The sequence below is a fragment of the Vidua chalybeata genome, chromosome 8 (genome assembly GCF_026979565.1).
Source record: "Vidua chalybeata isolate OUT-0048 chromosome 8, bVidCha1 merged haplotype, whole genome shotgun sequence".
Classification (NCBI taxonomy): Eukaryota; Metazoa; Chordata; class Aves; order Passeriformes; family Viduidae; genus Vidua; species Vidua chalybeata.
Window position 1 is genome coordinate 33,963,005 of NC_071537.1, and position 26,443 is coordinate 33,989,447.

Below are 26,443 nucleotides of genomic sequence, written 5' to 3' on the forward strand. Positions count from 1 at the left end.
GAAGTGGGAACAGAGCATGTGTTTCACATTCCCTGTGTGCTGCTGGAGGTCTGATGGACATTCTGTGACACCTAACAAAGGGGTAGGGTTCTGAGGCTCCCAGGATACTCAGCACTTTGGGAAATGTGCTGCTCTATGCTATTTTCTCTTTACCAAGCAGGAAAGAGCAGCCTTTTCTTTTCCATTCTTACTGTCAATCCTGGAAGTCCAATGGGCCCTGGCAATCCTGATGGTCCTGGTATCCCTTGGTCACCTTGTTCGCCTTTCTCTCCAGTGGGGCCATCTAGACCCTATAGATCAAGAAAGACTCGTAGAGTTTTGCACAACTAAGTCAGGCAGACATAGAACATATCAGTATAAGAGCCAAGACGGCTCTGGTCATCCCAAGAGTGCTCTGAAAACCTTGGATATCCACTGGGTATCCAGGGAAATGCAGGACTTCACTAACATTGAAAGCAGAGGGGCAAATGGCTGAACATCCTCCTGTCACTGTGGATGTACCAGTCCCCAGAGTGGGGATGGAGTGCTGCTTTCCTGCCTCCAAGTTCTGCTTAGGGTTATGCAGTTTGCTGGAGTCTGTGTTAGCAATCACTCCCCACAGCCAGCTGTTGAGACAGCTGGAGTTTCATCCTGGTAATCCCATAGAGAGGCAGGAAGTCATTGCATAAACCCCCCTGAGCAGTGCTGGGGACACAGAGGCTGTGACAGACTGAAGCTGGGAGGCTGGGCACTCTGCCCCAGTTAGTGGCTGGGTTGTGAGGGGTTACCCCATGCAGCTGCCCTCCCAGGAGGGGTTGTGCTGGTGCCTTAGCCTCTGGATCACAGTCACACCTGCTTGCTGCCAGCAGCATTTCAGTGCCAGCAAGACACCAGGCAGCAAGCTGAGGAAGGGACACGGTGCCCAGAGAGCAGCCACTCCAGCAAGAGGACAATACATGTGCCAGGAAGCCAGCATCTCCTGTACAGTGACACTTCACACAGCAGCACCCACCTTGCAGGGGCTCTGAGGCACCCAAGGAGTCCTGGGGCCTCACCCCATAAGCTGGGTAGCCAGCAGGACTTGGAGAGGCTTTGAATTACTCACCGGTGACCCTGCTTGTCCTGGCTCTCCCTTATCGCCCTTTTCTCCTCTGACCCCGACGTGGCCTGGCTCTCCCTTTATTCCAGGAGGTCCATCCTTTCCTGGCAGCCCCTGAAGCCCAGGGGGGCCCATCTCTCCAGGCTTGCCACGTGGTCCCTAAATGAAATTCACACAACATAAAGTGGAACACTTACAGATGGAGTAAAGCCCAGAGCTTCTTTTTTCTGCTCATATTTCCCTCCCGGCTATGCCCTTTGGAGACAGGACAACGTAGTGTTTCCATGACAAATGTTAGGACACTGACAAACCATTAATACTCCTTCTTGTGAAGCAAAATACTTTTTTCCTCGTGGGAAAAGCAACTGTGTGATGTCAAAGACAGAGATGACCCCAGGTAAGACCTGTGAAGGGAAGAGCATCATGCCTTACCTTTTCTCCATCGTGGCCTGGAGGACCTGGCAAGCCAATTTCACCCTGAAACACAGAATTGTTACTTTGGCAGTTTGAAAGCAGCTGTTCTGACTCCTTCTGTGGAGCACTGTGATGAAAAAGGGCAGGCATTGCAGAAATAGCCTGCACAGACTACTCACAGGAGAAAAACACACAAAAAATCCAGGTTTTTTTCCCATAATCACCAAGAATAAAGCATGGAAACACCTGAGGTTTTCTGCAGTCATAGAATTAAAAAAAAACCCAAAACAAAAAAAACAAACAAACAAAAACCCCCCCCCCCCAAAAAAAACACCCAAAAACCCCCATGGAAACCCCTCTTGAAACATTATATTATGTGACTGCCTGAGCATTTTCCCAATCTTGTTGATCCTGCCAGCTCCCAGTGCTGTCATGCAGTCCCCAACCAACACAATCCCACAGTTTGGTTCCCACAAGCTGCTTCCTGAAGGGGAGGGCAAGTAGAAAGGATCCTTCATCTTTCAGATTAGGCATTATCATTGTGGGAAAAGAGATTTTCAGGATACTGTGTGTGAGGAGGAGTGGCAGAGGACAGCAGGACAGTCTGATAGTGCTGGACAGGAAATAAAGGAGCACTGGGAAGAGTTGTGGGTGGGAATTCTGTCTGGCCACTCTGAGTTTCCCTGAGGCCTGCAAGTGCTGAACTGAGACAATACCTTCTGTCCTGGTGGCCCTGGAGGTCCAGCCACACCTGGACGTCCTGGGGGTCCCTAGATAAAGAAAAAATTATTTTCATTTTTGATATATTTTTGTGCTTTGAAACCAGACATCTCTCCTAAGTTTAAGGGGCAATCACAGAGGAATATTCCAAGGGATTCCTTAAATCATATTTTGTTGGGAAGATGAGCAATGGAGAGCCCTGAGAGTTGCTCTTCCCTGCTCCTTCTGAGCACTCCCTGTTCTGAGCAGCATGTATGACCTCTTAAAGCAGAGAGATGAAAGCCCTGATTAGAATTCAAGTGCCAAGATCAGAAGGCAAGATGTGCTCTTCTTTCAGCTGTCAGCTGCCCCAGCTTTAGCTCCCAATTGCAAAGGCCAAGTGTTTTAGCTGCACCTAAATTGTCAGGCCATCTGCTTAGGATGGACATATGGCTACTTGTGTAAAACCCCACAGCATGGACAAGAACTCACCATCAAGGCCAAAGTTCGTATTTCCTAGGAAAAAAAAAGTGAAAAAAGTAATTAAAAAATAAAACAAACATTGGAAAACTAAACTTTTTCCTGGAGTTGGCTTGTTCTCCTCTAATGTAACACTGGCCCAAATGAGTAAGGAGCTCACAAAATTAATAAGAGGGGAAAAAACCCAAAAGAAACCCAAACTAAATACTCACTTCAAGTCCCACAGAGCTGTTATTCTACAATTTCTCCATTTTCCCAGTGGAGCCCAGGCCAGCCTGGAGCTGGGCACAGCCACTCACTCTCTGCACTCCACCCTCACATTCCTTGTGAGGAAGCTTTGGTGACTTTATTCACCACTCACCCCACACTGTGGGCCACTCCCAAGGGCATTCATGTGACCTGTATGTGAATACACCAGCCCAGCCAGTGCACAGGTATTCACCAGAACACTGCAGGCAGTGAGCTGTGGGATGAAGGGGACTGTGGCACAACCAAGTGCTTCCCTTCCCTGCACTGTTCCCTGTCTGCATCCTTGAGAAACAGTAAAGCAGCCAGCAATCACCTCACAGGACAGGAGGGCAGATGCTCACCTGGAGAGCTTCACTGATGTTCCCATCATAGTCCATCATTTCATCCTTCCCAGGCTCTCCTTTGGGGCCCTGCAAAATACCAGGTCTTCAGCCACGGGCTGGGACTGCCCTTCCCTTGGGGGGCTCAGAGCTGTGGTTCATTCTGCAAAAGGGGGCTCAGAGGGGCCCATTTCACAAGTGTCCAGTTTTTCATTTATTAAAGAAAGCCCCTGCAGTGCAGGAGATTCTACAGAATTGTAGCCAGCCCAGCTCAGACCACCATAACATAGGCATCAAAGCTGGCAGTCTGGGAAGAGGTGAAGTTGAGGCCAGAATCCAGGAACAGGATTGTCCCGACCAATTGTTAGATGTGTGGATGCATCCACCCTCTTGCTGCCCTTTTCTGGTAGGTCAAGGGCCTGAGTCCAGATTGGGATGTCCAAACCCACCTCCTCCTATGAAAGAGCCACCCTGAGATGGCCTGGGAGAATTTTCTTCCTCTAATGTAGGGGTGAGGGTATGGAGTGGAGAAACAGCCCACCTCAAACTTAGCCACTGCCCATCTATGAGTACTTTTACTGACAGCAAGACCCAATCTGGACTATCAGTGTGGTCCCACTATCCTTAGAGCCCTCTGAAGGGCCAAAACTCTGTCAGTGAAGGAACACCTACCCTTGGGCCCATGGGTCCCTGGTCTCCTGGTGAACCACGTTCCCCCTGAAACAGGAAGATCACAGTTTTAGCAAAGCCTGTCCCTTCACTTTCTTGAACTCCAGGTATCACACTCTGCTGGCTCTCTGAAACGGTCTGGGCTAGACAGCTTGATTTAAAATTCTCTTTCTCAGCTAAGTTTTGCACACACAGGAACAAATCTGCAGCTCCTGAAGCTCAGAACCCGGAGCTGGGCTGTGCAAAAGCATTCCTTACCTTTTCTCCCGGTGATCCTGCAGCACCAGGCTGACCAACGTCACCAGCTTCTCCCTGACAGGGAGAGAAAGGGAAAGGCATGGCTTTCTGTTGTGTTGAGAGGGTGCAACTTCACTGCTGGCTTCACGTTTCCAGGAGGAAGAACTGCAGAACTGCACCAACCAAGCACCCCTCCTGTGCTCCTTCTCCTCAGGTAGCCCAAATCTCCTGCCACGACTGCCCATGAGGCACCCTTCTGTTCCACCCAGTGCAGAGGGAATGTTCAGACTGGTTTCTCACAGAGCCTAGAGGGGAGTTATATGAGCACAAGAAGGGGATTTTCCTTCCAAAAACAGTTCACAGACTCTCTCACCTGCAGCATACAGAACAACAGTACTAGAACACTCTGTAGAACCTGATATCCCTCCAGCAGGTGATCAGAGGTGGGCACAGATGAATACAACCTTTGCTCCTTCCTACAGACCTTGTGCTGGGTGCAGTCCCTCACAACACAACTCTCTGAAGGAAAAATCACTCACCTTTGGTCCAGGGGGTCCAGGCAGACCTGGAGGGCCAGGCTCTCCTTTAGCTCCCACCAAGGCATTCTCAGCAATTCCCTTGTCTCCCTGTTCGCAAAGAAGAACAAGCCACATGTCTCAGTTCAGACTCTGCACCTCTGTAAGTTCCCTTGCCAAAATACTGGCCAAGACAAGATCCATCAGCTGGACTCTTGATAGGCCAGAGAGCACTGCTCCAGAGGCAGCAGCTGGCCAGGAACCAGGACAGCATGGTCCTGCCTGAGGGTCCTTGTGGAGCCCTGCAGCAGCCACAGCCACACTAATCCCCTTGGCTGCATCAGGCAACACAAGGCTGCCTGTGGACAGGCCTCATCCCCCAGCCTCCCTTTGAACACTCTGTTCTTCTGTTGATGAAACTGAGCTGATTAAACCACACAATGATGGCTTCTTTTGGAATGCCTCCCTCTGGAGCTGTAGTCATCAGCCACTCAGCCCTGCACACCACGTCCTCTGCACAAAGCAGATAATAAGGCAGTAACAGGAAAGTTACCACTACACTCTCATCCCTTCCTGAAATGGCCACTGGCATTCACTGCAGTGTCCCCTTTCCCAAAGAAAAAGCACCCTGTGCAAGTCTGATTTGAAAGGTGTGATTTCTATCTGAAAATCTCAGAGCACAGGGCAAACACCAGTTTCAGGGCTTAGCTTTATCTCACCGGCCCTGGGTCTCTCTGAGCACAAAGTTACTCCTCCAACTCAGAGCACAGCAGTGCAGCTCCCCAAAAGCCCATCACCTCATCATCCATGGATCTTGGAGCAGGAGGGAGGCTGAAATGCCATGTTACATCTGGGGTCATGCTTTTAAAGGGGAAGTACTGGAACACAATTCCGGGGCCTTGGTCCCAGGACCACAACCTCCCCCTTACTGCATGAGGGCATGCAATTCCTACAAAAAGGCATCTTTTGTGTGCCTCCCTCACATCCCTGTCTGAAGATGACATTCAGCTGAGCAGTGCAGAACATGCTGCCACAGTCAGCTAAGAATGTGTGAGCTGTGCACAGGAGGGAGGGAGGAAAAGGGGTGCGAGTGGCCCCACCAAAAAAATTCAGGAAAGAGACAAACCTTTGGGCCAGGAAGTCCAGGAATTCCAGGGTCACCAGCTCGTCCCTTCTCACCCTGTTGGCAAAACAGACATGGTCAAGGCTGACTCTGCAGGCTCTCCATTCTGGAGAAACAGTAAAAGGGTGATCTGCACCTGGTTTCACACCCTCTTTCCCTTCCCTAAGGATTTTATTTTGGGCACAGACCTTGAGCAGTACCAGCTCAAGACATTACAAGTTTTTGCCCATCCTTTTGACTATCTCTGCACATCATTGCCATTCCTCTCCAAAGGAAGGTGAATGAGAAAGGGATCCAGGGTCCCCCCTGTGCATCTTCCTTATCCCTCCGGTCTGCTAAACACTTTTCCCTGATACTTCTTCTGCACAGGCTTTCCCTGATCCATATGCCCACAGAAGCTGTTGCCCAGGGTGAATTTTAGTTGGAGTGCAGGACTTTCTCCATGCCCTGCTCCTCTTCCCTAGCTCCTTATCCCAGACTCATCATGCTCTCAAATAAACCCAAGCAGTGCAGCGTCTCAGCTGGCAGCCAAGCTCCAGGACACGCACTGGTCGTGTAAGCAGTGAAGACAAGAGTGGCAAAAATGGCAAAGACAGCAGCTGATGGTGTAAGATGATTCCTGGAGAGCTGCAGGCTGAGCTGTGTGAGGCACCATGGAGGATGCCATGGGCAGTGAGCAATGGAGAGCATCCAGCATTCCCTTGGTGAAGTGGCTTTGCTCAGTTCACCATGACACCTGGGCCATATTTTCAATATTGGAGCTCAATGACTGGTCTTTATGTTGAAGTTAAGATCTCTTCAGACCATTCCACCCAGCTGCTAAATTCATGGTTTCCAAGTACAGTGTCCTGTTTGGGAGTCTGCATTTTACCAGGACAGAGAGAGATATTGGAGGTTTCTGTTACCCTGAAGAGATGTTTCAAATGCATCACCAGGGAAAGGTGTGTTCTTAGCCACTATCCCCACAGCTCCAAGACTCAGCAACTTGTCCACATTATACAGGACAACTCAAACCCTCTTTTCCCCCACAGGTGGCCAGCTCTCTCATGGAGCCATGCTGCTGGCCTGCAGAGGCTGGTGCTGCTCATCAGAGCTCAAGGGCACGCATCTGACATGCACGGGACTTGCATCAATGCTCCAGGAACAGACATGCACTGGTGGCTTCCTGGAAAATAATCTACTAGCAGCAATCTTTTTGTCAGGCAATTCTAGAGTGCAATGACCCCTTTCTCCAAGGTAATTTGGCTTCCAGCCACCTGTAAGCCCCCCCCCCCCCCCCCCAGCTTTCTTTCCCTGCCAGAGCATGCACATTGTTAAATTAATGCTTCTCTCTCTGGAAAGAGGGAAAATATTTTCAGGACCTCATACCCAAGGAAAAGGTTTGCCATTGAAGGTTTTTGTAAAACTATAATTCATAATCCTGTCCCAGAGCTCCATGAATCCCTGATTCTGCCTTGGTATCTCACTTTTCATTCAAGGACTGTTTTGAATACATGTGTCCATAAGAACTACTGAAAACATCCTGTGCTGCCAGAACTAGGGTGCAAAGCAGTGGATTTCTTGAGGAAGGAGGTCAGATTACTGAATCCCTGTTTAGGGTGTTATTTCTGGAGTCAAGAGAAGTGGCACTGTCCTTAGTCGTTCCCGGGACAAGACTGCATCCCAGGCATCTCATGCTGCCCTGCCTGCCAGCAGCCCCCACCTCCTGCAAGCGGGAACACACAAACACACTTCACCAAGGGGGCAAGAGCCAGCACAGGACACATAATCCCCTGCAAGCACGACACTGCAGCACATGGCAGCTCCCACTCGCAGGAGCACAGCGCTGCCAGGACACCCAGCCCAAACACACAATGTCCTACCCGCTGCCCCCTCTTCCCTGGCAAACCTGGGGGGCCCATCCTCCCTGGGACTCCAGGATCTCCCTTCGTGGGGAAGAAAAGAGACAGAGAACGTGTGTGTTATATGGCTGTCACATGCTGTAACATAACCCAGCCAGCCTCAAACAAGGGGAGGCAGCTGCTCCGGGATGGAGAGGGATGGGGCACTAGTGCACCGTGCCTGCCTTGGGAACTCGCACCCGGTCACGCTACACTGAGATGGGGACGGCCCTCTGCAGGGACATGGGAAGGCTTCTGTGGGCACAAAGTGCTGGGAGGCAGAAGAGGGACACGGGAAGGGGCAGAAGGAACCTGCTTCCTAAGCAAAGTGTGCCCTGTGTCTCTCGTGGAGTAGGGAGGAAAGGTGGAAGGCAGCTGGAATGTATTCCCATGGACACAGACATGAGCAGGAGCATGGAAATATTTGCAGCATGGTCCCTCCCTCACCTGGTATCACTGTATCCTAGTACCATTTTGCTTAGAGTGGCAGGTGCCATTAGGGCCTGGATTTGGGCACTGGGAAGTACACAGACATTCCTCAGCTCCCTCAGCTGCTCAGGGAGGGGAAAAATACACAAACCAAACAGAAGTGCAGGCTCAGAGCAAAACCTTCTGAGAGTACCTTTTCTCCTGGAGTCCCAGGCTCACCCTGGTGAGAAAGAGAGAGAAAAATTGAGTGACAAACCAGGAGGAGAGAGTACAAATCCTCCTAGAGCTATCAGAGTGGGGGAAAGAACATTCATCTATGGGGGCCTTGAGCTGGTGGCACAAGAGTGCTTCAGTTGCGTATTTTTGTGCCTGGAACTTCTTTTATCTTCATTAGCCAGCTCCCAGGCTGCCCTAAGAAACCACCAAACCTCAGACTCGTGGCTTCCATAGAACAGAGTAAGCACCTTGCAGTACTTGCAGATGTTTATCAGATACAAAACAGCAGAGCAAGACAAGACTCATGTGCTGGCACAGAGGAATTTGCCACTCCCTGCTCTGTTTTCACAGAGGAGCAAGGCTGCGGGTGCAGCCGGGGGAGGCTGTGCTGATACGAGTTCACCAGACCCGCTGCCGGGTAGCAGGGGTGAGGCTGGAGACAGGTCTGGCACCTCTGCCAAAGGCAGGCAGTTCCGATATTCCCCATCAGCGGGAGCTGTCCGACCATTCTCCAGCGCCCTGCGCTCTCCCAGCTCTAGCCCGTGCCCAACCCAAGGCACTGCAGCCCAAAACTGACCTTCATCCCTGCGGCGGCCATCCCGGGAGCGCCCTGGCAGAGAGAGGAAAGACAGCAACACCTTGTTTGAAATTAATCGGACAGAGATTTTTTAAAACGAAACAGCATCAGTCAGGTGAAACTAAAAATGCAAAAATCCACATCTTCTCCTTTCCACAACTCAGAAGTAATGCTGTAACACCACACAGCACACATCCACACTCCCTGAGCAGCTGTTCACCTACAGCAGTGGCTCTGGGTTCCAGAAAGCTCTTCCAAAGGCAGGCACCATGAGCACAACCCAGTCAAAACAGACAGATTTCCACCCCCACTGCCCCCGGTTTTAGTCCTGCAAGTGAAGCAAAGGCCAACAAGCAGAATAGTGACAAATAACTGAGGAACGCAAAAACAGACCAAGGACCAAACCCCCACTTCAAGGCTTGAGCCCAGATACCTCAGCTCAAGCATCCTGGGAAAGGCTGGCTCATACCCTAGAGCCTTGGCCTGGCTATTCCCCCTCAACCTGCTCTTATCACAGAAGACAAACCCTGCAGTAAAATGTTTCCAGGAGAGCTCTGAAGCCAGACACCTTAGGGGAAAAACCAGACTTGCAAGCACTGCAATTCAGGTGTCATTCTGCAGTACAGAGCAAACCACCACCATGGGGACCTTGGAGTGCAGGCTGCCCTGCCATCCCAGCAGGTGCCTCAGAGCCTCAGGAGGCAGCTGCTCCCACAGGGACTGCTGCATTTCCCTCAACAGCACTGATGCAAAAAGCAAGTTGTCCCTGTCAACCATCCTCTCTGAAATCTCTGTATCCCCTGTGTTAGCATTAGTTAGGTCCTGGTTAGAAAAGGTCCAGTTAAAAAGGCAAATATGAGGGATAACTAAGGAGAGGGGAAGGAGTGAAGTGGTGTTAGAAGGTGGGAAATATGAGGGTGTGGGATGTAGCACATAAGGCAGTGCGGAGGACTGGGAGCCAAGTTCAAAAGTGAAAAAAGCTTGGAAAAGTTCAAACAAGGAGGAGTGGGGAGCCAGAGAGCAGCAGGATCATACCTCTCAGCTTTCTGAAACAGAAATCAGGGACAAAAGCTAAAAAACACAAGGACAGAAGATGGAGATCAGGGATTCTATGCAATAAATGGGGGGGGGGATGCATTCCAGATTGTCTCAGGGTCAGTAGGTTTTAGTGAACACGGGCTAGAGTCATGAAAGGGATAACATGCAGTAAGTGCCTTTGGTTAGGCCTTCGCAGAGCCTTGGGATGCCTGTTCCTCATTTTTCAGCCTCTGAACAGCAGTGAATGCAGATCATGTTATTTTCTAGTATTCACCCTTAAACTGCAATCCACAGACATGCAGAGCTGCTCACACACTGAGCCTGATTCATCCCTGCGTTAGCCCAGGCTCCCACTTGGGCAGCCCTGCTCATCCCAGCTGGGCTAACACACACCTGCAGTGGTCACCTGGGACAATTTACAAAATGCCAATTCCCTACAAACATCAGCAACTGGCTGCTCTCACTGGCATAAAGCATTAAGATCCTGATGTTGCAAGTCAGCATCAGACTGGGCATGCCATTTGCTCTTTAAAACACGTCTTCCCCCACCACTGCCTTCATAAATTAGGCCCTGTATTTTGCAATTTAGAAGCGTGAATAATTCAGCTGAGGACAGTCACTGGCTCACAGACACACACACAAATGCCTGTGCATCAGGGGCAGTCGAGTGCTATGGGTGAGGTCAGGCAGACAAGCGTCACTCCTCTGGTTACAAGGTACCTTAGAGCCATGTCTTCCTGGCAGCCCTGGCATGCCTCTCTCCCCCTGGAAGCAGAGCAAGACACACAGAGAAAGACAGCAAGAGACAGGAGATGAGTGCTCCCAGGGCTCCATGAGAGGAGTCCAGGGCACAGGTGATGAGAAACCCTCCTGAGAGAGGTAAGGCACCATTTTCTCCACCTGGCTGCCCTAGCTGGGGCCATTTCCCATCAGAGGCCCCTCTCAAGACTTACAGCAGGACTGACCCCACTGAAGTGCCATAGCCTCCATACCCTGCTACCACATCCCAGCATGCTGTAGGGCACAGGGAGGCACTCGGCCTGCAGCGACCCTGGGATGAGCAAACCTATTTGGAGAGACAGAGAATCCAAGGGCTGCCTTGTGCTGTTAGCCTGAATTTTGTCTGCTGATAACTGGAAAATAAAACATCTTCAGGCAATCTGCATACTGTCCCTGTCATTTTGTTCTGGGTGTTTAGTCCTTGCTTAAAATGGCTACTTATATATATATATATATATATGCTTTTTTAAAAAATAACTTTTTGCAATTACAGCACCCTGTGAACTGTATTTTGTAAAACAGCTTCTAATACTATAATATACATGACCTAGTGTGGTCACCTCCTGCCCTACACAGACTACTTAACTACCCTATTTTCAGCAGTAAGAAAAGTAAAGCAAAAATTAGGAACACTTTGTACTGGAGAACGTGGATTGGTCTCTCTCCTTCCCAACTATGCTCCCTGTCTTTTTTAAGGGAGACCCAGCAGGGAAGACCGATGCTTTCTGCTGGGAGACACCCACCCTGCTTGCAGAGACCATCCCCATAGGGCAGCCCAGCCTGTGACAGTAACTCCCCTTCCCAGAGACCTTCCTGGAAGAACTGCCTGCCGGAAGAGCTGCTTAATTATTTCGCCCTGCAAAAGCAAAGCCCCCTCTGTGAGAGGGAGCACGGTAACCCCCACAGGGGCAGCTCAGAGCAACCACCCTACACTGCGTTCCCTGATGACGCTGGCACAGCCCCCGGCACCGGCGGGATCACACAGGCACTAGGGCTAATTAGAGAGGGCAGCAACAAACGTGACACCGCACCACTGAAGAACAGAAAGAAACCCAGCGCCGGAGAAAAAGCAGGAAAAACAACTCTGCGGAACATCTTTAAACCTTTAAGCGTTTGAAAGCCATTGTAGTGCAGCGAGTACCCGCTGGGCTGCTCCCTTTGTGATCCGCGGTGCCCTGGGAGCTGCACACGGTGCCGCAGCCGGGCAGCAGCACCGCCCACCAAAAGCAGCACTGGAGCGGTGCAGCCGAGTCAGGAGCTGGGTACCAAAGGCAAAACACCCAGCGCTGCTCCCCAGGGGGCTTCAGGAAGGCAACCGGTAGCACCTCCCAGTCTCATGCTGATTTAGGAACCAGTAGACCTCCTGAGTTTCACGCTGATTTAGGAAGCACTCAGATGTCTCTGGAAGAGTTAGGCTACACCTCTCCCCTTCACACAGAAACCTCACACTCTACCTGCTGTGAGCAGCTTTATCCCCACTGGGTGCAAACGATGCCTCACGCTGATCAGCTCATCAGCTGCCAATTAAAGCAGACACCCTTCCTTTTTGCTCTTTACTGTGAGAGGCAAATTATCAGGGGTTTATTAAGAAAGGCTGTGAATACTTTATGGCTCCTTCCTCAGCATGAGAAAAAGCCTTATCCTATGGATCTTTCAGGGAAGAAAAGCAAGAAAATATCAATGAAGCTGAATGTGACAGGCTGGGGGCACTAAGTCAAATGCTCATTCAAGTGGCCCAGGTGATCACAATCACTGCCTAATGACCTTCATGAGACACAGATTTAGGTCCTTACATGATCAAAGTACAAACGGTGGCCACAGAAAAAAAACAGCTGAGACACAATCTAGGTTGTGCTGTACCTACCACTGGGTGGGGAGAGGTGATTAAATGAACAAGGGGTCTGTGTGATACTAGGAAACCTCTTCAGACCAGAGATATTCTTCACTGCCAGCCAAAGCAGTGATATTCCACACAAAATTGGCCACTACAGCTGAACTATGAATCGTGGTGTTTGTCCAGGGCTCCTCAAGGCAAAAAGAAGGTAAAATCTAGTCTAGGTAATTGGATCCAAAGTTGGAAGATTTAAAAGTCTTCCAGAGTCCCAATCAATCCTCCTAGGTGGGAGGACAACAGAAAGAAGCAATTTCCAAAGACAACAAATGCACGTGCTGTTGGATGTTCGGGAGCTGCTACTGAGTGAGGTCTGGCTGCTGATTTAAGAACGTGTCTGCACTTCCCTTTCAACTCCTCTGAGCAAAAAGAAAGGAAGTCAAGAGAAAAGTGACCTTGACAGTAACAAATGATGGTCTGTGTGTGAAAGAAGCTGCTGCTTTGGGGCTGTGGAGGTGCCCCTTTGGAGCTGCAATTTAGTATCTCAGAAAGTGGGGAGGGTTTAATCTCCGCTCTTCCTAATGTGGGGTGCGTAAGACATAAATAAAGGGCCAAGTAGCAAGACTGTGTCTCCAGGGTGGCCCTGAGTCAGGGAAGGCTCTCACCCTCTGGATGACCCTGAGACATGACTGCAATACCTGGAGACTTTCCCTTTGCCAGAACCCACATGAAGAGCTGGCTAGTGCTTGTACATGGGCATGAGCAAAGCAGGTGTTCCAATGCTAGCAGTGAAACATGGGAGTTTCAGCAAGGACTAAACACAGCTTCTCCTTTCAGCCTTTTCTCCTTCCCAGGCAACATTCTGACTTCCTTCAGTACAATTTAATGGGAGATGTGCTGTTGAGAGAGCAGCAAACTGCAAGCCCTCAAATCACATCAGTTCTGGGTGCAATTCCACCTTCATTCACACTGGCACAAACAGGAGCAACACCTTTGTGCCTGACAGAATTACACTGATGTGGAGATGGACACAGGGAACCTTTGGACTCTACATCCACTGTAGTATTTCTGAGGAGGTATTGTCTTCTTGTAGGAAGACAATCACTGCTGCACTGTTCAGCTATGAACCCAGAGCCTGCATTCCCAAAGAGCATTTCTTTAAACTCCAAGTAATGCATCCTTGGTAAGCTCTGAAGGGGCCTTTTCTCTCTTCAAACAGTAATTCACCCAGATGGAAAAGATATAGAAAGTGTATGTGCTGCACGATAAATGAGCTGCATGCCACACACTAAATACTTGAAATGTATGTGTCCCACTTAATGCCTTTCCAAGTATTACAGGACCAGTCTTTCCTCACGATGTCTAAGATGTATGGCATGACACAGTGTGCTCTGACTGCCATGAACACTTGCCAATGTTGTAATGTTTTAAGCACAGCCTACATTGAGTAATATACTTTAAATATATGGGTACAGTAAATTTCAGTCAAATAGATAACATCTGGGCAGAGACCATATGAGCCTGTAAAAAGTGTCCAGAAACAGACAGAAAAGCTGGTGCCAAACCTCAGCCTGAATGGCGGAGTTTGAGTGGATTTGATGCGTCAGCTAACCAGATTTTATGAGGAAACCCCAACCTAGCCCATCAAATAGAGAGATGTAACAAATCACCAGCAAGCTTCATAGTCAGAGAAATGCCTTTGGTAAGCATCGAATTCCACCGAACGGATGAAGGCAGCGTTTACTGCCTGAGCTCGGAGTGCCTGTCTGTGGTCAATCAGAGCACAGATGTGTACTCCACCAAATACCCCACAGAGCTGCCTTGCACCCAGCTTCCCCTTACAATCCATCAGCCCAAGGAGCAGTATCTCCCAGGTGATCTACTGTGAGTTAGAAAAACATATTTGTCGTGCCTACCTTTATGCCAGCATCCCCTTTTTCACCCTGCCCAGCAAAGGAGAGAGAAAAGAGGGGAAACAGGGAGGGACAGTAAACATAAATGGAAACCAAGCAAGCAGTAACAGCAAGAGACAAAGCAGCCGGAAGAGGGGTGTGATAAATGTAACCCCAGCAGTCCCGGTCTCCTGACAGCAACATGGTACCAGTCAAGCACTGGCTGCAGCCCTCCCCTCCCAGGGAGTGCAAAGGCACTTTAGGTCCTTGGGGCAGATGCTGGAGGTTGTCCATACTAACGCTTTTCTACATTATAAGGGTCTAGAAACCATTAAAACATTTCATGGTCCAGGGTACCCTCATTTTCACAGCCCTGGTGCAAAAGCCTCTAAAGGCTGGGTTGGTTTTATTCTTTAATGGGGGACTGTGTGTAGGTCCTGGTTCAGGACAGCATGGAATCACCTTGGCCAACAATTGCCCAGATTCTTCACACAGGAGCAAGTGTTCCTGTCTGTGTGGTTCATTCCAGGCTCTAGAGAACTGCCTCCAACCCTGGCCTTTGGTATCCCTTTAGGACAGGCGTGTGCCAATTATCTGCCCCTGAGAGGTGCCCCCACTGACTCGAGTTTAAGGGTTACCTTGGGGCCAGAGGCTCCAGGGAGGCCATGGGCACCGGGCAGACCTGACTCGCCCACCTCACCCTGAGGAAGAGAACAAAGAAAACAGTGGAAGAAGCAAACACAGCAGCAAGAAAAGGAGCTGTGGGTTGCCAGAAAGGTCAGCAGAGGTGTGAGAGGGATGTCCCACACTGAGGTGTCCCATACACACCAACCTACCCCTCGGTTTCTGGGAGAGGAGCACCACTCTGCATCAAGAAGGATACTCAGTGTATGAAATGTATGGAGTGAAGGGAACAGTCCTATATCCTACATCATAGCTGAGTTAACAACTTTCCTCAACATTTAGCCTTCTTTTCCCTTCCTGTTAAGATTTGGTCCCCAACATTCATCCATTCCTTCCAGCTTTCCCAGGGAAAGCCTTGGGCTCATCCTTCAAGATCAGTGTGGGCTCTTGGCTCAGTGGTGAATGAGCCAGACAAGTTGTTTCATGTAAAAGGAGCTGGTAGGAGAGGCCCTCGCTGTGAGGTCGCTGCCGAGAGCTGCCCGCCCTGCGCACACGGGACAGGACGGGCTCCTAATGGAAAACCCAACGGCTTGCTGGGAGAAGGGGCAATAAATCGTGTCTGTCTGCAGGAGTGGGCTGTGGTCTGCAGGGGCTGTAATTTCCACTTCCTGACATAACAAAAACTTCCCCGTTTATACAGAGCTAATTAAAAAGCTCTCAGGTCTTGCCATTTTGCTTGCTGAGCACACATAAAGCAATGTGGAGATAACAGGGCACACAGGATTCCTTCCTGCTGGGAACATTCACCTTCCCCTTCTCCAGCTGCCATCTCTTTAGCAGTATCTCTTCATTCCCTCTTCTCCCATTTGATCTTCCTTTGTGTTTTTCCCCTGTCTCTCTTCCTGTCTCTTCATTACACCCTCCGGGCTTGACAGCACTGCTGTTAATCAGCTGCTGCTGAAGGCATTAGGGCATTGCCAGCTTCTGCCTTTTAACCCAGAGCAGGAGTGACTCTTTCCTGTATCCCAGAGAGCAATAGCCAGGGATTTGGCCCTTTTCAGCCTCCATTTGGGTTTGGATGCATAAGAAACGTATTTCAGCCTGGAAGTGGTGTAGAGAGGCACACACACAGAGGGAGATAATTGTTCCATAGCTGCTGGAGAGTTAAAGATAACTCCGGGCCCGGGCTCTCTTTATACACAGGTGATAGCAGGGAATCTGTGGGACTGTTGCAAAGCCAGCAGGAGCAGAGCTCCACAGAAGGCTCCAGCACAGTCCACAGGTTTTCAGCCATGATTCCAGAAAGCATCAGTGCACTTAATTCATTTAACAACACTGGAGCTTCCCTCCTTACCTTTCTGCCAGGGTATCCCTGAATCCCAGCGTCTCCCTGCAAAAGGCAAAAAGACAAAAGAAAGTGAGGCTTGGCCTGAGAGGGACAAATCTCTGCCCTTTTCCCTGGGTATTGCTGGGATGGAGAGCATTCCATGGGGAAAATTCGCCTTTTGCTCAGTGATTCCAGTGAGTTCCCATCCCTTCAGACCCACAGGCCAGCATTACCTGTACTGGGCTGAGCCCTGGCAGGAAAGCCCTGGCAGACAACTAACATGTGTCAGCTCTGTGTCCCAACTCCACAGTTCCAATTTCCTCACCTTGGCTACATATCTCAGATAAAAACAAATTAGGTTGGGTGGCTGCAGCTGAAAAACAACAACAACCACCCCCTCCCTTGTACTTTGGCAAGTGAATAAATGGGAAACCATGGCAGAGTTAACAATAGCATTGCAAAATCCATTCCTGAAGCACTGGGAAATGCTTTGAGAATGGAAGAAGCCAATAAAGCTGTGTGTGGCAAACAATTTTGCAAGATGGGCTGATGAGGCGTGCCTGGCTCAGTCGAGATGCAACTCAGACGTGTCGCCTGGATGAAACCCATGAGTCAGCACACGGGCCGGGCCCCAGAGGCAGTGCTGAGCTGGGTTAGAAATCCTTCTCAGATGTTTGATGTAACCTCTTTTACCCCTCCTCCATCCATCAAAATGTACACATCTGTCCTCGTCAGGAGAGTCCATCTCTGCTCATCATCTTTCTACACCTCTAAGTGAGGTGAGATGTCTCACCTTTGGTCCAGGAGGCCCAGGTAAGCCCTGTGGATAAAATCAAAACAGACACTGGGGTTGGAAAGTGTAGACATTACATGGACAGCAGGGTGATGGGGGGGTGCTGGCTGGTTTGATTTGAAACAACCCTTAGAGATTTGCACTGGTGAGCTCAAACATTCCCAATCTATTCTTCGTGTAGATATCTTAGTCCGTACACCTAAACAAACTTATGCCCATAGTTCTCCATCCCCCAGGTTTGTTCTTGCTGATTTTGAAGACTAAAAAGCTGCTTTGCCTTATGCATTATGCTCCAGAATCTTTTCTGTTTCTCTGGCTTGCTTGGGGAACTTGTTCCCAGCCCACTGCAGCTCTGGAGTAAATCAAGCATATGCAGCTTCCTCTGGCAAGCCAAACAGAGAGAGTATATTAACAAACAAACCACTTGTGTCTCTAAATGAGAAATAACAAAAAATTTACCTGATATGAACTATGAAGCATACCAGACAAACGTGTGTGTAAATATAAATAAACAAAATATCTATGCAGGAGCTGCCTGTGAGCAGGCAGGAAAGGAAAACTACTCTAGATATGCTCTGATGCCTATGCCACCTGCTTTGGTAATTCAGGTGTTTAGCCATCCTGTCCTTGGCTCCTCAGAGAGAGATGGAGATCTCTCAGAGAGAAATGAGGGTGCCAACCCCTGTATTGTGTGCGGAGAGCTGCATTTGCCTCCAGGGATAAGACTTGCTTGTCCTGCTAGCAGACCTTGAAAACTCTTGGAGATGGAAGCTCCTTTAATTCCCAGTGGCTACAGAGCCAGCATGCCCCTGGAACAGAGCTGGATTCTTGTACCCACCTTTCCATCTCTGCCAGGCTTTCCAGGTTCTCCTGCTCTGCCCTGTTGCAAGAGAGGGGTACATTAGCAGCACTTTCTGTCCTCTGCCCTGCCATTCAGCAATGGCATTATTTTATAAATGGTGCTTCTGCTCCCACCCTCCTCGGCTGCTTGCTAGGACAGGGACAGGACTTCAAAGGGGTGGCAGGGAGCACGACAATTACACCCCATGTGTTACTTCCTCCCCGGGGGCATCTGCAGGGGCTTAGGAGGAGGAAATGAGCCTGGGGTCACCCACTGTGCGTCCAGATAGCAGCAGCACCCAGTTCACATCCCTGCCTTCCCTCTCACTCCCCTCTTTCCCCGGAACTTCTTCCTCTCCACACATCCACATTCTCTGCAAGCCTCCTGTCCGTGGCTATCTCAGCTTCACTAGAACCAGCAGTGCCCAGAGGAAACAGCCTGTGCCCTGGGGGATGGGGAAGCAGAAGGATTTCAGTTTTGGTAAGGACTTACAGGGGGTCCAATTGGCCCAGGACGTCCTGGGATTCCTTCAGGTCCAGCTGGTCCAGCGGGCCCTGGTGGACCAGGGGGCCCCGGGGGACCTTGGATCCCCGCCTGTCCTTGTTCACCCTGCAGTTTGTAAAACAAGAGTTACCAGCAGGCAGAGCAAAGCCTTCACACCATCACCCTGAGGGCCCAAGGCAGGCCAGCCTGACTGAAGCAGAGGAGATAGAAGCAAGTCCCAGGTTACTGCCAGGAGAAGTTTCCAAGAGTGATGGAGAGCCCTGCCGAGGACAGGTGGGCTGCCTGGGAAGCAGGAGCCAGCACCCAATGGTTTGCAAAGACATCTGAGATCACCTGGTCAGAGCTCCCTTCTAGAGGGATCTAGTGATGACAAAGCAGTCCAAAGAGACCTTTTTCTTCACTGAGCCAGCCAAGTAAAATTTATGTGTCAAAGACCAACATCTCTTGAGTCTCTGAGGAGGCTTTCCAAAGCACTTGACAGTCACATGTGAAGCAAAGCGTCCCGTGACGACACTGGCACTTCCAGGCAGAGCCACAGTGTCTCACCTCAGCCAGTTTTCCCCCCATACTATATTTGTTGGACAACACTCCCTCTGTTTTGCCAAGGACCAAAAGTAGAAATGCCACAAACCCAAAAGAAAATAACACGATCATCATGGCATTCCTGGAGCCCACCCAAGGCAGGCCCATGTACACCAGGCAGAGCCTGTTTTTCTAAGATTTAACAAGGCAGTGCATGCTGAGCCACCTGCCATTTTCAGCTCTCTGAGATGGAGCCGTTTGAGCCGGTTCCTCCCCAGGTCCCTCAGTAGCCATTCGGCGGCTGTGGCTCATGCCTCAGCAATGTCATCTGGCCCAAAGGGCCTGGACGTGGCACCAAGCGGCACTGAGGAGACAGTGGGTTGGAAGCACCACGCTTGAATACCAGACTGCTGATCTATAATTGATGAATCCAGCGAGCTCCTAGGGCACTGTGACACCCGTGCTAAGCTGTTTGCTTATTAGGCTCACCTCCCTAGATAAAGTACCACGACAGCTTACTGCTAGTGATCCAATTTAAATCTGAAAAACTTCCTTTGGTGGATCCATGGGAAGCTAGAAACCAAACATGGCTGTTTCTCAATTAAAAGTCAGTGGGTGTGCAGTTGGGTCTCTGCTGCATTTATCCTCTCTACAGCCTTATACACTGGAGGAAAATGCATGAAATCTGTCCCCTGTGTTCCTACCAAGTGCACTGTTTATCCTGGCTGCCTTTAGTAAAACATGCAAATACAGGGATGTTTGCTTTATTTAGAATGATAAATGAAAAGTAATAAGCTGCAAATTTCATCCTTTCTGCCATGAGCTCTATTTAAAAGAAAATTTCCAAGACGTGGGCCAGGCTCACGAGAAACTCGGTCATATGTGGAGCAACAGCCCTTTTCCTGTGCCTCGCTGCCCAACCCGCAGCCCACGCTGGGAAGCCTGCAGGGCCAGGCAGGAGGGGTGCCCTTGCTTCTCCCCATTTTTAAAGTGGATCTTCATTCATCCTGTGGCCCTTGAAAGGGAATGCAAGTTCCTTCCTAAGCTTCCTTATCCTCCATACTCAGTGTTATTCAACTATCCTGTAAATGGTCTCATAGCTTTTAAACATGGAAGGTAATTTGGATCTAATGAAGATGTTGGGAGGACACTGGAATATATTTCTAGATTTCCTCTTGCCTTAACCTCTCATTCCAGCTTCAAAGACTTTCCTCACACTACATCTTATAATATCCCCAGCATGGGTGCACCATGGGAAGGCAAAGGGGGCTTTGTCCATCTTACTTTGGCTCTCTCTCTATTCCCACCTCAGCTACTCTCTGCCAGCCCAGTCCATGCTCGGAATTTAGGGCACTAAAATGCAGCATGGTGCTGGAATGGGGTGCTGGTAGGGGACAGGGAGCTGGGCAGAGCAGGAGCCCTGCCCCAGCACAGGGAGTGGCTGGAAGGAGCTCACCCGAAGTCCTGTTTGCATCACCCTCACTTTGCTCTCTTGGGACAGCAGGCTTTGCTCAGGCAAGTGCCCATCCTTGCAGATCCCTAAACACACAAAGTGTTATTACCACATCATTATAGTCTCATTAACATGTTCAGCATAAACGGACCCCCACAGAGCTAAATGGACAGTAAGTGGACACAGTAAGTGGGAGATCAGGTGTCATTTTCCTCAGTTGTCATTCTGTATTTTTAGCTGTCGACTGGAACTATTTTTCAGTTCTTTTAAACACCAGCCAGCCACCCTGACTGCACCCCAGCATTGCAATGCTTGCTCAGCCTCCTCACAGAGGACCCCACTCAGTCCATGCCTCAGCTAAGTCCCAGCCCTTGAGCAAAGCACTCCTGCTGATGTGCTCAGAGGTATCAGCAGGATTTTCCTCTCTTCCAGGCGCTGGTGCTAACATCCATTTTGCAGCCTCACTTTTTTTCTTAGTACTCATACACTGTGCTCCTGGAATTGCCTGGTGCTGTCAGATCTTGTAGGAGCAGACCACACCCTGTTGCATTCAGAGAATGAACACAGCAAAGGCAAAACGGATCATGGCAAAACTCTCCGGTGAAGGTTTCCTCTGCGGACAGAGGGAATTTGCAGCCCTGGCTGACGACAGGATGCAGGGCAGCTATTCAAGTTTCCCACTTCATCCTGGAGAGGAACTTCAGCTTTCAAAGCCTTCCCAAGAGGTCAGTCCTTGGCCTGGCTCTCCAGACTGTCACTTTGAAGGGCAAACAGCGCGATACATGGGGCTCTGTGTGGTGCGAGTGCTGAATCGATAGAAACTGAACTGAAACCATGGGCTCAAGTGGGAAGGTCAGGATTTGTCCAGAGGTGGGCAAGGACCAGGCACCTCATGGCAAAGGTTTCTTGTATCCTGCAGTTCCCTGCTGGCATCCGACTGTCTAGACAGGCAGCAGGGTGACAAAACCCAGCCACTTAATAAAGAGTGCCCAGCACACTTCAGCGGAGTAATTGCAGCAGTTTGTCCACACAGGAAAGCTAATCCCAACTGATGGAATGAGAGAGCATAAAGTGGGCTCATTAAAAGCCACATGAACTCTGACTATGGACACTCTTATTCACTATTCATATGGCCATAATTCACTTTATGAATTCATTCCCAAAATAAACTAAACACAAATTATGGCCCTGGAAACCAAAATAAATGTGTTTACACAAAGATTTAATTCAATTTAATGAAACCATTCTAAGAGCTTATTTAAACACATTTCCCCAAGTGCCTCAGACTAGACTAGCCCTTAGAAGAAGTGTTCGCCTATTCATTCATCTCAGTTAAATTTCACAGACCTTAGATGAATTTCAGCAAGAGGCTTCCAGCCTCTTCTGGAGATTGAATATGCAGGAACTGACTCCTTAAGGGAGGAGGCTGCTTGTCGACAGCCCCAAGAACAGCTTCATGGCCCATTTATTTTAGTTCAAAAATCTGGCTTCACTGCATTTCTTTTTAGCAACAATATCGCATCAAAGATTTCCTTCACTTTAAAGGAAGTCCCTCAGCTCTGCCTGAAACTCTTGGAAAGCCCTCTGTAGGGGAAGAAAGACAGGTAGCAAGCTGATTAATTGCAAGCATTGGGATAAGCTCAGAAACAGGCAACAAGGAGGAGAAGTCTACCTGGAAAGTGCGTCTCTTTATGACCGGAGGTGGAGCCAGCCGCACTGAATTGAGGAGAGGCAGCAGCTGAAGAAGATCAAACCAGAAGGTCGCAGGCCAAAGGAGGCCATTAGGGCACCGAGAGTCAGAGAGCAGCCAGGGGAGAGAACAGAGAAGAGGGGAACAGAGAGACTGCCATGAAAATGAAGCCCGGCAGGAGAGCGGCGCGGGGCGGGTGCAGCGCAGGTACCTGCTGGCAGACCTCTGAGCTCCTCCGTGCTGCTCACAGGGACACCCACCAGGGGCCAGCCTGGCACGTGTGGGGTGCCCACTCGCCATCCCAATGCCCCCACTGCACAGAGCTTTCACAGCTCCCTCTGCTCGGAAACAGAACTTAGCCAGAGGATTTCTGACTCAGCTCTGCTGATCTCCTTAGGAACGGCTCACTGCAAGACATCCCTCACTGGCTCTGCTAGGCTGTCCAGCAATGGGACTGTTTCTCTTAACTTTCATCACCATCAGACTTGGGGCAACTATCAGAATTACAATTTTCTCCAAGTTTTCCAAGTGTAGTTTTCTAGCTCTCTTACAGGAAACCCAGTGTATCTCCAGGTCTCACCCTTCCTCCAGGTGTGGAAGGGAGCCGAGAAAGGCTAGCTGGGGTCAGCAGAGAGGTTCTGCCTGGTTCACTTAACTTGGCAGACACAACCACCATGGCCAAGGGACAAGACCAGGCCTTGGAGCTGGACACCTAAGCAGGGCATTGCCCTGGCAGCCTGCGCTTTGTTTTTCCTTGCTCAACAGTATCATCACCTTCTGACTGCTTATAGCCAGGAATGTTGCCTTAGGGCACAAAGCTGACCCGGACACACGGAATCAAATGCACTAAAGCCCAGGAGCATTTGTTCACCCTTCTGCAGTATCCAGTTTCCACTTGCATGCACGCTGCTGTCACCCTGGCACCCACCATGTCGGCTCCAGGCCCAGGAATGCTGCTCTGGCCTGATCCACTTTCCTGTTCCTATCAGTTTTCCATTGAAGCTGCTCTTGATTTACACAGGGAGAGGCGAGAGAGAGCCTTTCTGTGCTTGGGCACAAAAACGTGTCCATGTGTGACATTTCCCCACGTGAGCTGTGCACTCAGATCCCAGAGGTGTGCCCACAGGCGTCCCACCACAGAAACCATACACTTCCAAGGAGCACATTTTATTCCCTTTAAACATTGTACTTCACGTGTGCAGTGAAAGCAAGGATCCAGTCCTGTTGCAAAGAGAAGTAGTAACCCAATTTTGCAGCATCATGATCAAGTGGTTGTGTTCAAATGCACTGATCCAGACAGCCACAAGCTATCACTCCAAAAGCAGTGCTGCTGGAAATTCAGCTGGGCTGATTTTACCCAAAGGCAAACTTCTCCTTTCTAAAAGACAGTGCAGGAGGCCCCTTAGCTCAGGAGAGCCGGCTAAGCTGGCTTTGCCTGGCTGCTTAAGTGCTGAAGGGTATCTGAAATATCATACAGCTTACAGGGAAGCTGAGGGAGGATGCTGGAAAGGATAAGGAGGAAAATGGAGAGAACCAGTCCTGAAAACAGGCAAGACAAGACCCTGCAATGGATTCAGGTGAGAAGAAATCTGAAGGCACTTCCACCCAGCTCCTGCTCTGCCCCCCTCTGTGTTCCAATGGGAAGTTTTTTCAGAAGGCAGTGTGCAATATTGGATCTGCACCCTTGAGCCTTTGCACCAGGACTGGGTCCCCTCAGACCGCTACCCACAAACCTTCAGCGTAAGGATCTGGTTAGAGCGCAGGGCTGCAAGTGTGGTGCTTAGGTATTCCTGGGGAACAGGGAACACACACGAGACAAACGGGGTCAGTTAGACAAACAGCACTTCTGAGAGCAAACGCAGCATGGCTGGTCTCCCCATTTCCCTGAGTGGCACTTTGCAGCAGCTTGAGTGGCCCTCTCACCCTGAACGGGCAGCCCCAATGCCTGGGCTTATCCCTCACAGCAGTGCAGGCCACACAGATTCATACAGACAAAAAAAAGTAGGAAACTACAACAAGAGCCAAGGCACATACCCTAACCCTGTATTTCCTTCCTAAGAAAACAAATATGAAAGAAAACTGAAACATCATCCCCGGTTTGTCAGGATGCTGGTTTTCATTTCCTCACCCAGAACATCTGACAAAGAACCTTATCAAACAGAAAAGCAAGAATAAACTGCAATTCGGTCAACAGTGTCGCTTTTTTGCAACAAGGCCCATCCTAATTTTCATTCAGAGAGGAAGAAAGAGAACTGCACCTCTGCTGGCTGAGCTGTGCCTCTGGCTCCCTGAACTTGCAGTTCAGGACAGCCTGTCCTTGAGTTGATCTGAGGACAGTCACCCCTCCCGTGAGTGTGTCTCAGCCTTGAACAACTCACGGGCTTTTTATAATGTTGAGCTTGGTGCCTCATGAGACCAAAAGTATCTCCATGAGAGGCAAGGAAACACTGCCAGGATGTGAGGCTTTGCACCCACCCTTTTCCCGCTGTCACAGCCCTGCAGCTCACCAGCCAATCTACAACCCTGACCCACCAAACCAGTGTGCTCTGCCCCCAGGCCTGAGCCCAGGCTATTTCCAGGGATGCACCAGCTCCCTTCCCAGTGTTGCTTTGGGTCCTGCCACTGCTTTTCACCTTGAATACTGGGGACAGTCAGAGCCAAGGGCTGTAACAGGAACTCAGGACACTGCTCGGGTGACCAGTGTTGTTGGCTTCTTTTTAACATAACAATCTAGTGAGCCGGCTCACTAAATAAACACAGCTGACCGGCTGTTATTGCACGGGGGACTGGCACTTCCCCACGGCCCCCTTCTCCCTTGCTGCCAGCCGAGCTCACTCTCCAGTGGCTCTGCTGCTCCAACCCTGCTCCCTCTGGGCCAGGGACCAGAGCCCAGCTGATTATCCAGAGGCCCATCAAAAATAAACAGAAAGCTCTTAAGCTTGTCTCCCTGTACACCCCGATTACAAATTCCAGCCACTTCATATGATGTCGTTCCAATGCATTTCCAGTGGATTTTCAGCACTCTGGTTGTTTTTAGAACTGGTTAAATCCCCTCAAACCCCATGATGTTCTCTCTCCACTCTTGGCTGCAGCACATGCTGACCAGGCCAAGACGAAGGGGCAGGTGGGGCAACATCCTGGCTTTCATTAAAAAGCTGCTGGCATCAACCGTCCCACTCAGCCTCTTCCTTGCAGGGAGAAAGTCCACCAGGCTTGGGGACTAGCACGGGGACCAACTCGTGGGGACCTGACAGAGCACCATGGCCAGGCAGTGCAGGGTTACCCTCAGGGAGCATAACCCTTCCCCTTGTCTCTATGCAGGGATGACACCAGCACGAGGGAGAAGAAAAGGGAGGAATGATGATAGAGTTTTCCCCAGGTCTTCAAACCCCACACTGCTCCAGGCCACCCAACCAGAGCAGAGGCTGTGGAAGCAGCACGGAGCCAGTGCAGCAGCTCAAGGCATGAGTGGGTGACCTCTACTCCTCCAGAACCCCAGGTTTCACTGGATTTTGGGCTGAGGACCTTCCCCTCTCCAGCACAAAGCACAGGAGGGTCTCCAGGAAGCAGAATTGACAGCAGCTATCTAGGGGTCAGCTCTGGTGGGCAGGAACAGACAGACCGGAGAACCAACATCCCTCCTGGAAAACCTTATCTGCTGCTTTTCTGCGAAACACATCAATCAGCCAAGCGCTGCCCCGGGGGCCCAGATGACGCATCCTGTTAATGGAACGATCTCTACTTCCAACAAAAAGCCATTCAGACGAAGGAGGATTAGCATGCAGGAAGGCACGGGACGGAGGATAATAACACTAATGACTTACCCTGTGCGGGTACTCTGCACACTGACCCTGTGAAAGACGGGGATTAAAAAGGAAAGGGTTTAAACCACAAACAGAGGTGACCAAAATAGGCGCGCAGGGTCAGATCCAGACGGTGTAAATCATTGTGACTGTATCAAACTCAGTGCAGCTATGCCAATTTGCACCTGATAAGCACCCTGCCTCCTGTCCCCATCCCCTGAGCCCTCTGCTCTTGGTACTCCTCACTCACAGTCAGATCAACCAGCACCAAATCCACCAATTCCCTTCCTCTATTTTAACTTTTAACAAGGCCCCCATTGAGATTACCTTCTCTCCTTTTTGTCCTGGGGGTCCCTATAAGAGAAAAGTGACCAAAAAGGCCTCAGTAAATGAAGGAATTCAGTGAATGCAAGGGGAAAGGGATTAGGGTGAGAGATGGGATAGGGATGAAATACTTAC

General features: G+C 50.1%; 1 protein-coding gene across 11 annotated transcripts in view; it reads right to left on the reverse strand.

Moving 5' to 3' along the window:
• Positions 1 to 26,443, reverse strand: part of COL13A1 (collagen type XIII alpha 1 chain) — a 57,663-nt gene that overhangs the window by 16,384 nt on the left and 14,836 nt on the right. For 3 of the 11 annotated variants that reach the window (XM_053948870.1, XM_053948873.1, XM_053948867.1), the window contains exons 9-31: positions 26,312 to 26,338; positions 26,006 to 26,032; positions 22,164 to 22,229; positions 18,505 to 18,621; positions 18,010 to 18,051; positions 17,172 to 17,198; positions 16,406 to 16,441; positions 15,066 to 15,128; positions 14,452 to 14,478; positions 10,645 to 10,689; positions 8,887 to 8,919; positions 8,287 to 8,313; positions 7,647 to 7,709; positions 5,788 to 5,841; positions 4,686 to 4,772; positions 4,168 to 4,221; positions 3,913 to 3,957; positions 3,262 to 3,330; positions 2,684 to 2,707; positions 2,209 to 2,262; positions 1,511 to 1,555; positions 1,085 to 1,237; positions 192 to 290 (exon numbers count right to left, since the gene is read on the reverse strand). In XM_053948870.1, coding sequence (XP_053804845.1) covers positions 192 to 290; positions 1,085 to 1,237; positions 1,511 to 1,555; positions 2,209 to 2,262; positions 2,684 to 2,707; positions 3,262 to 3,330; positions 3,913 to 3,957; positions 4,168 to 4,221; positions 4,686 to 4,772; positions 5,788 to 5,841; positions 7,647 to 7,709; positions 8,287 to 8,313; positions 8,887 to 8,919; positions 10,645 to 10,689; positions 14,452 to 14,478; positions 15,066 to 15,128; positions 16,406 to 16,441; positions 17,172 to 17,198; positions 18,010 to 18,051; positions 18,505 to 18,621; positions 22,164 to 22,229; positions 26,006 to 26,032; positions 26,312 to 26,338 — 1,284 coding nt within the window. Of the gene's footprint in view, positions 1 to 191; positions 291 to 1,084; positions 1,238 to 1,510; positions 1,556 to 2,208; positions 2,263 to 2,683; positions 2,708 to 3,261; positions 3,331 to 3,912; positions 3,958 to 4,167; positions 4,222 to 4,685; positions 4,773 to 5,787; positions 5,842 to 7,646; positions 7,710 to 8,286; positions 8,314 to 8,886; positions 8,920 to 10,644; positions 10,690 to 14,451; positions 14,479 to 15,065; positions 15,129 to 16,405; positions 16,442 to 17,171; positions 17,199 to 18,009; positions 18,052 to 18,504; positions 18,622 to 22,163; positions 22,230 to 23,914; positions 23,972 to 26,005; positions 26,033 to 26,311; positions 26,339 to 26,443 lie in introns of all 11 variants that reach the window. The other 8 variants (XM_053948868.1, XM_053948869.1, XM_053948871.1 and 5 more) reach the window with 8 other exon arrangements.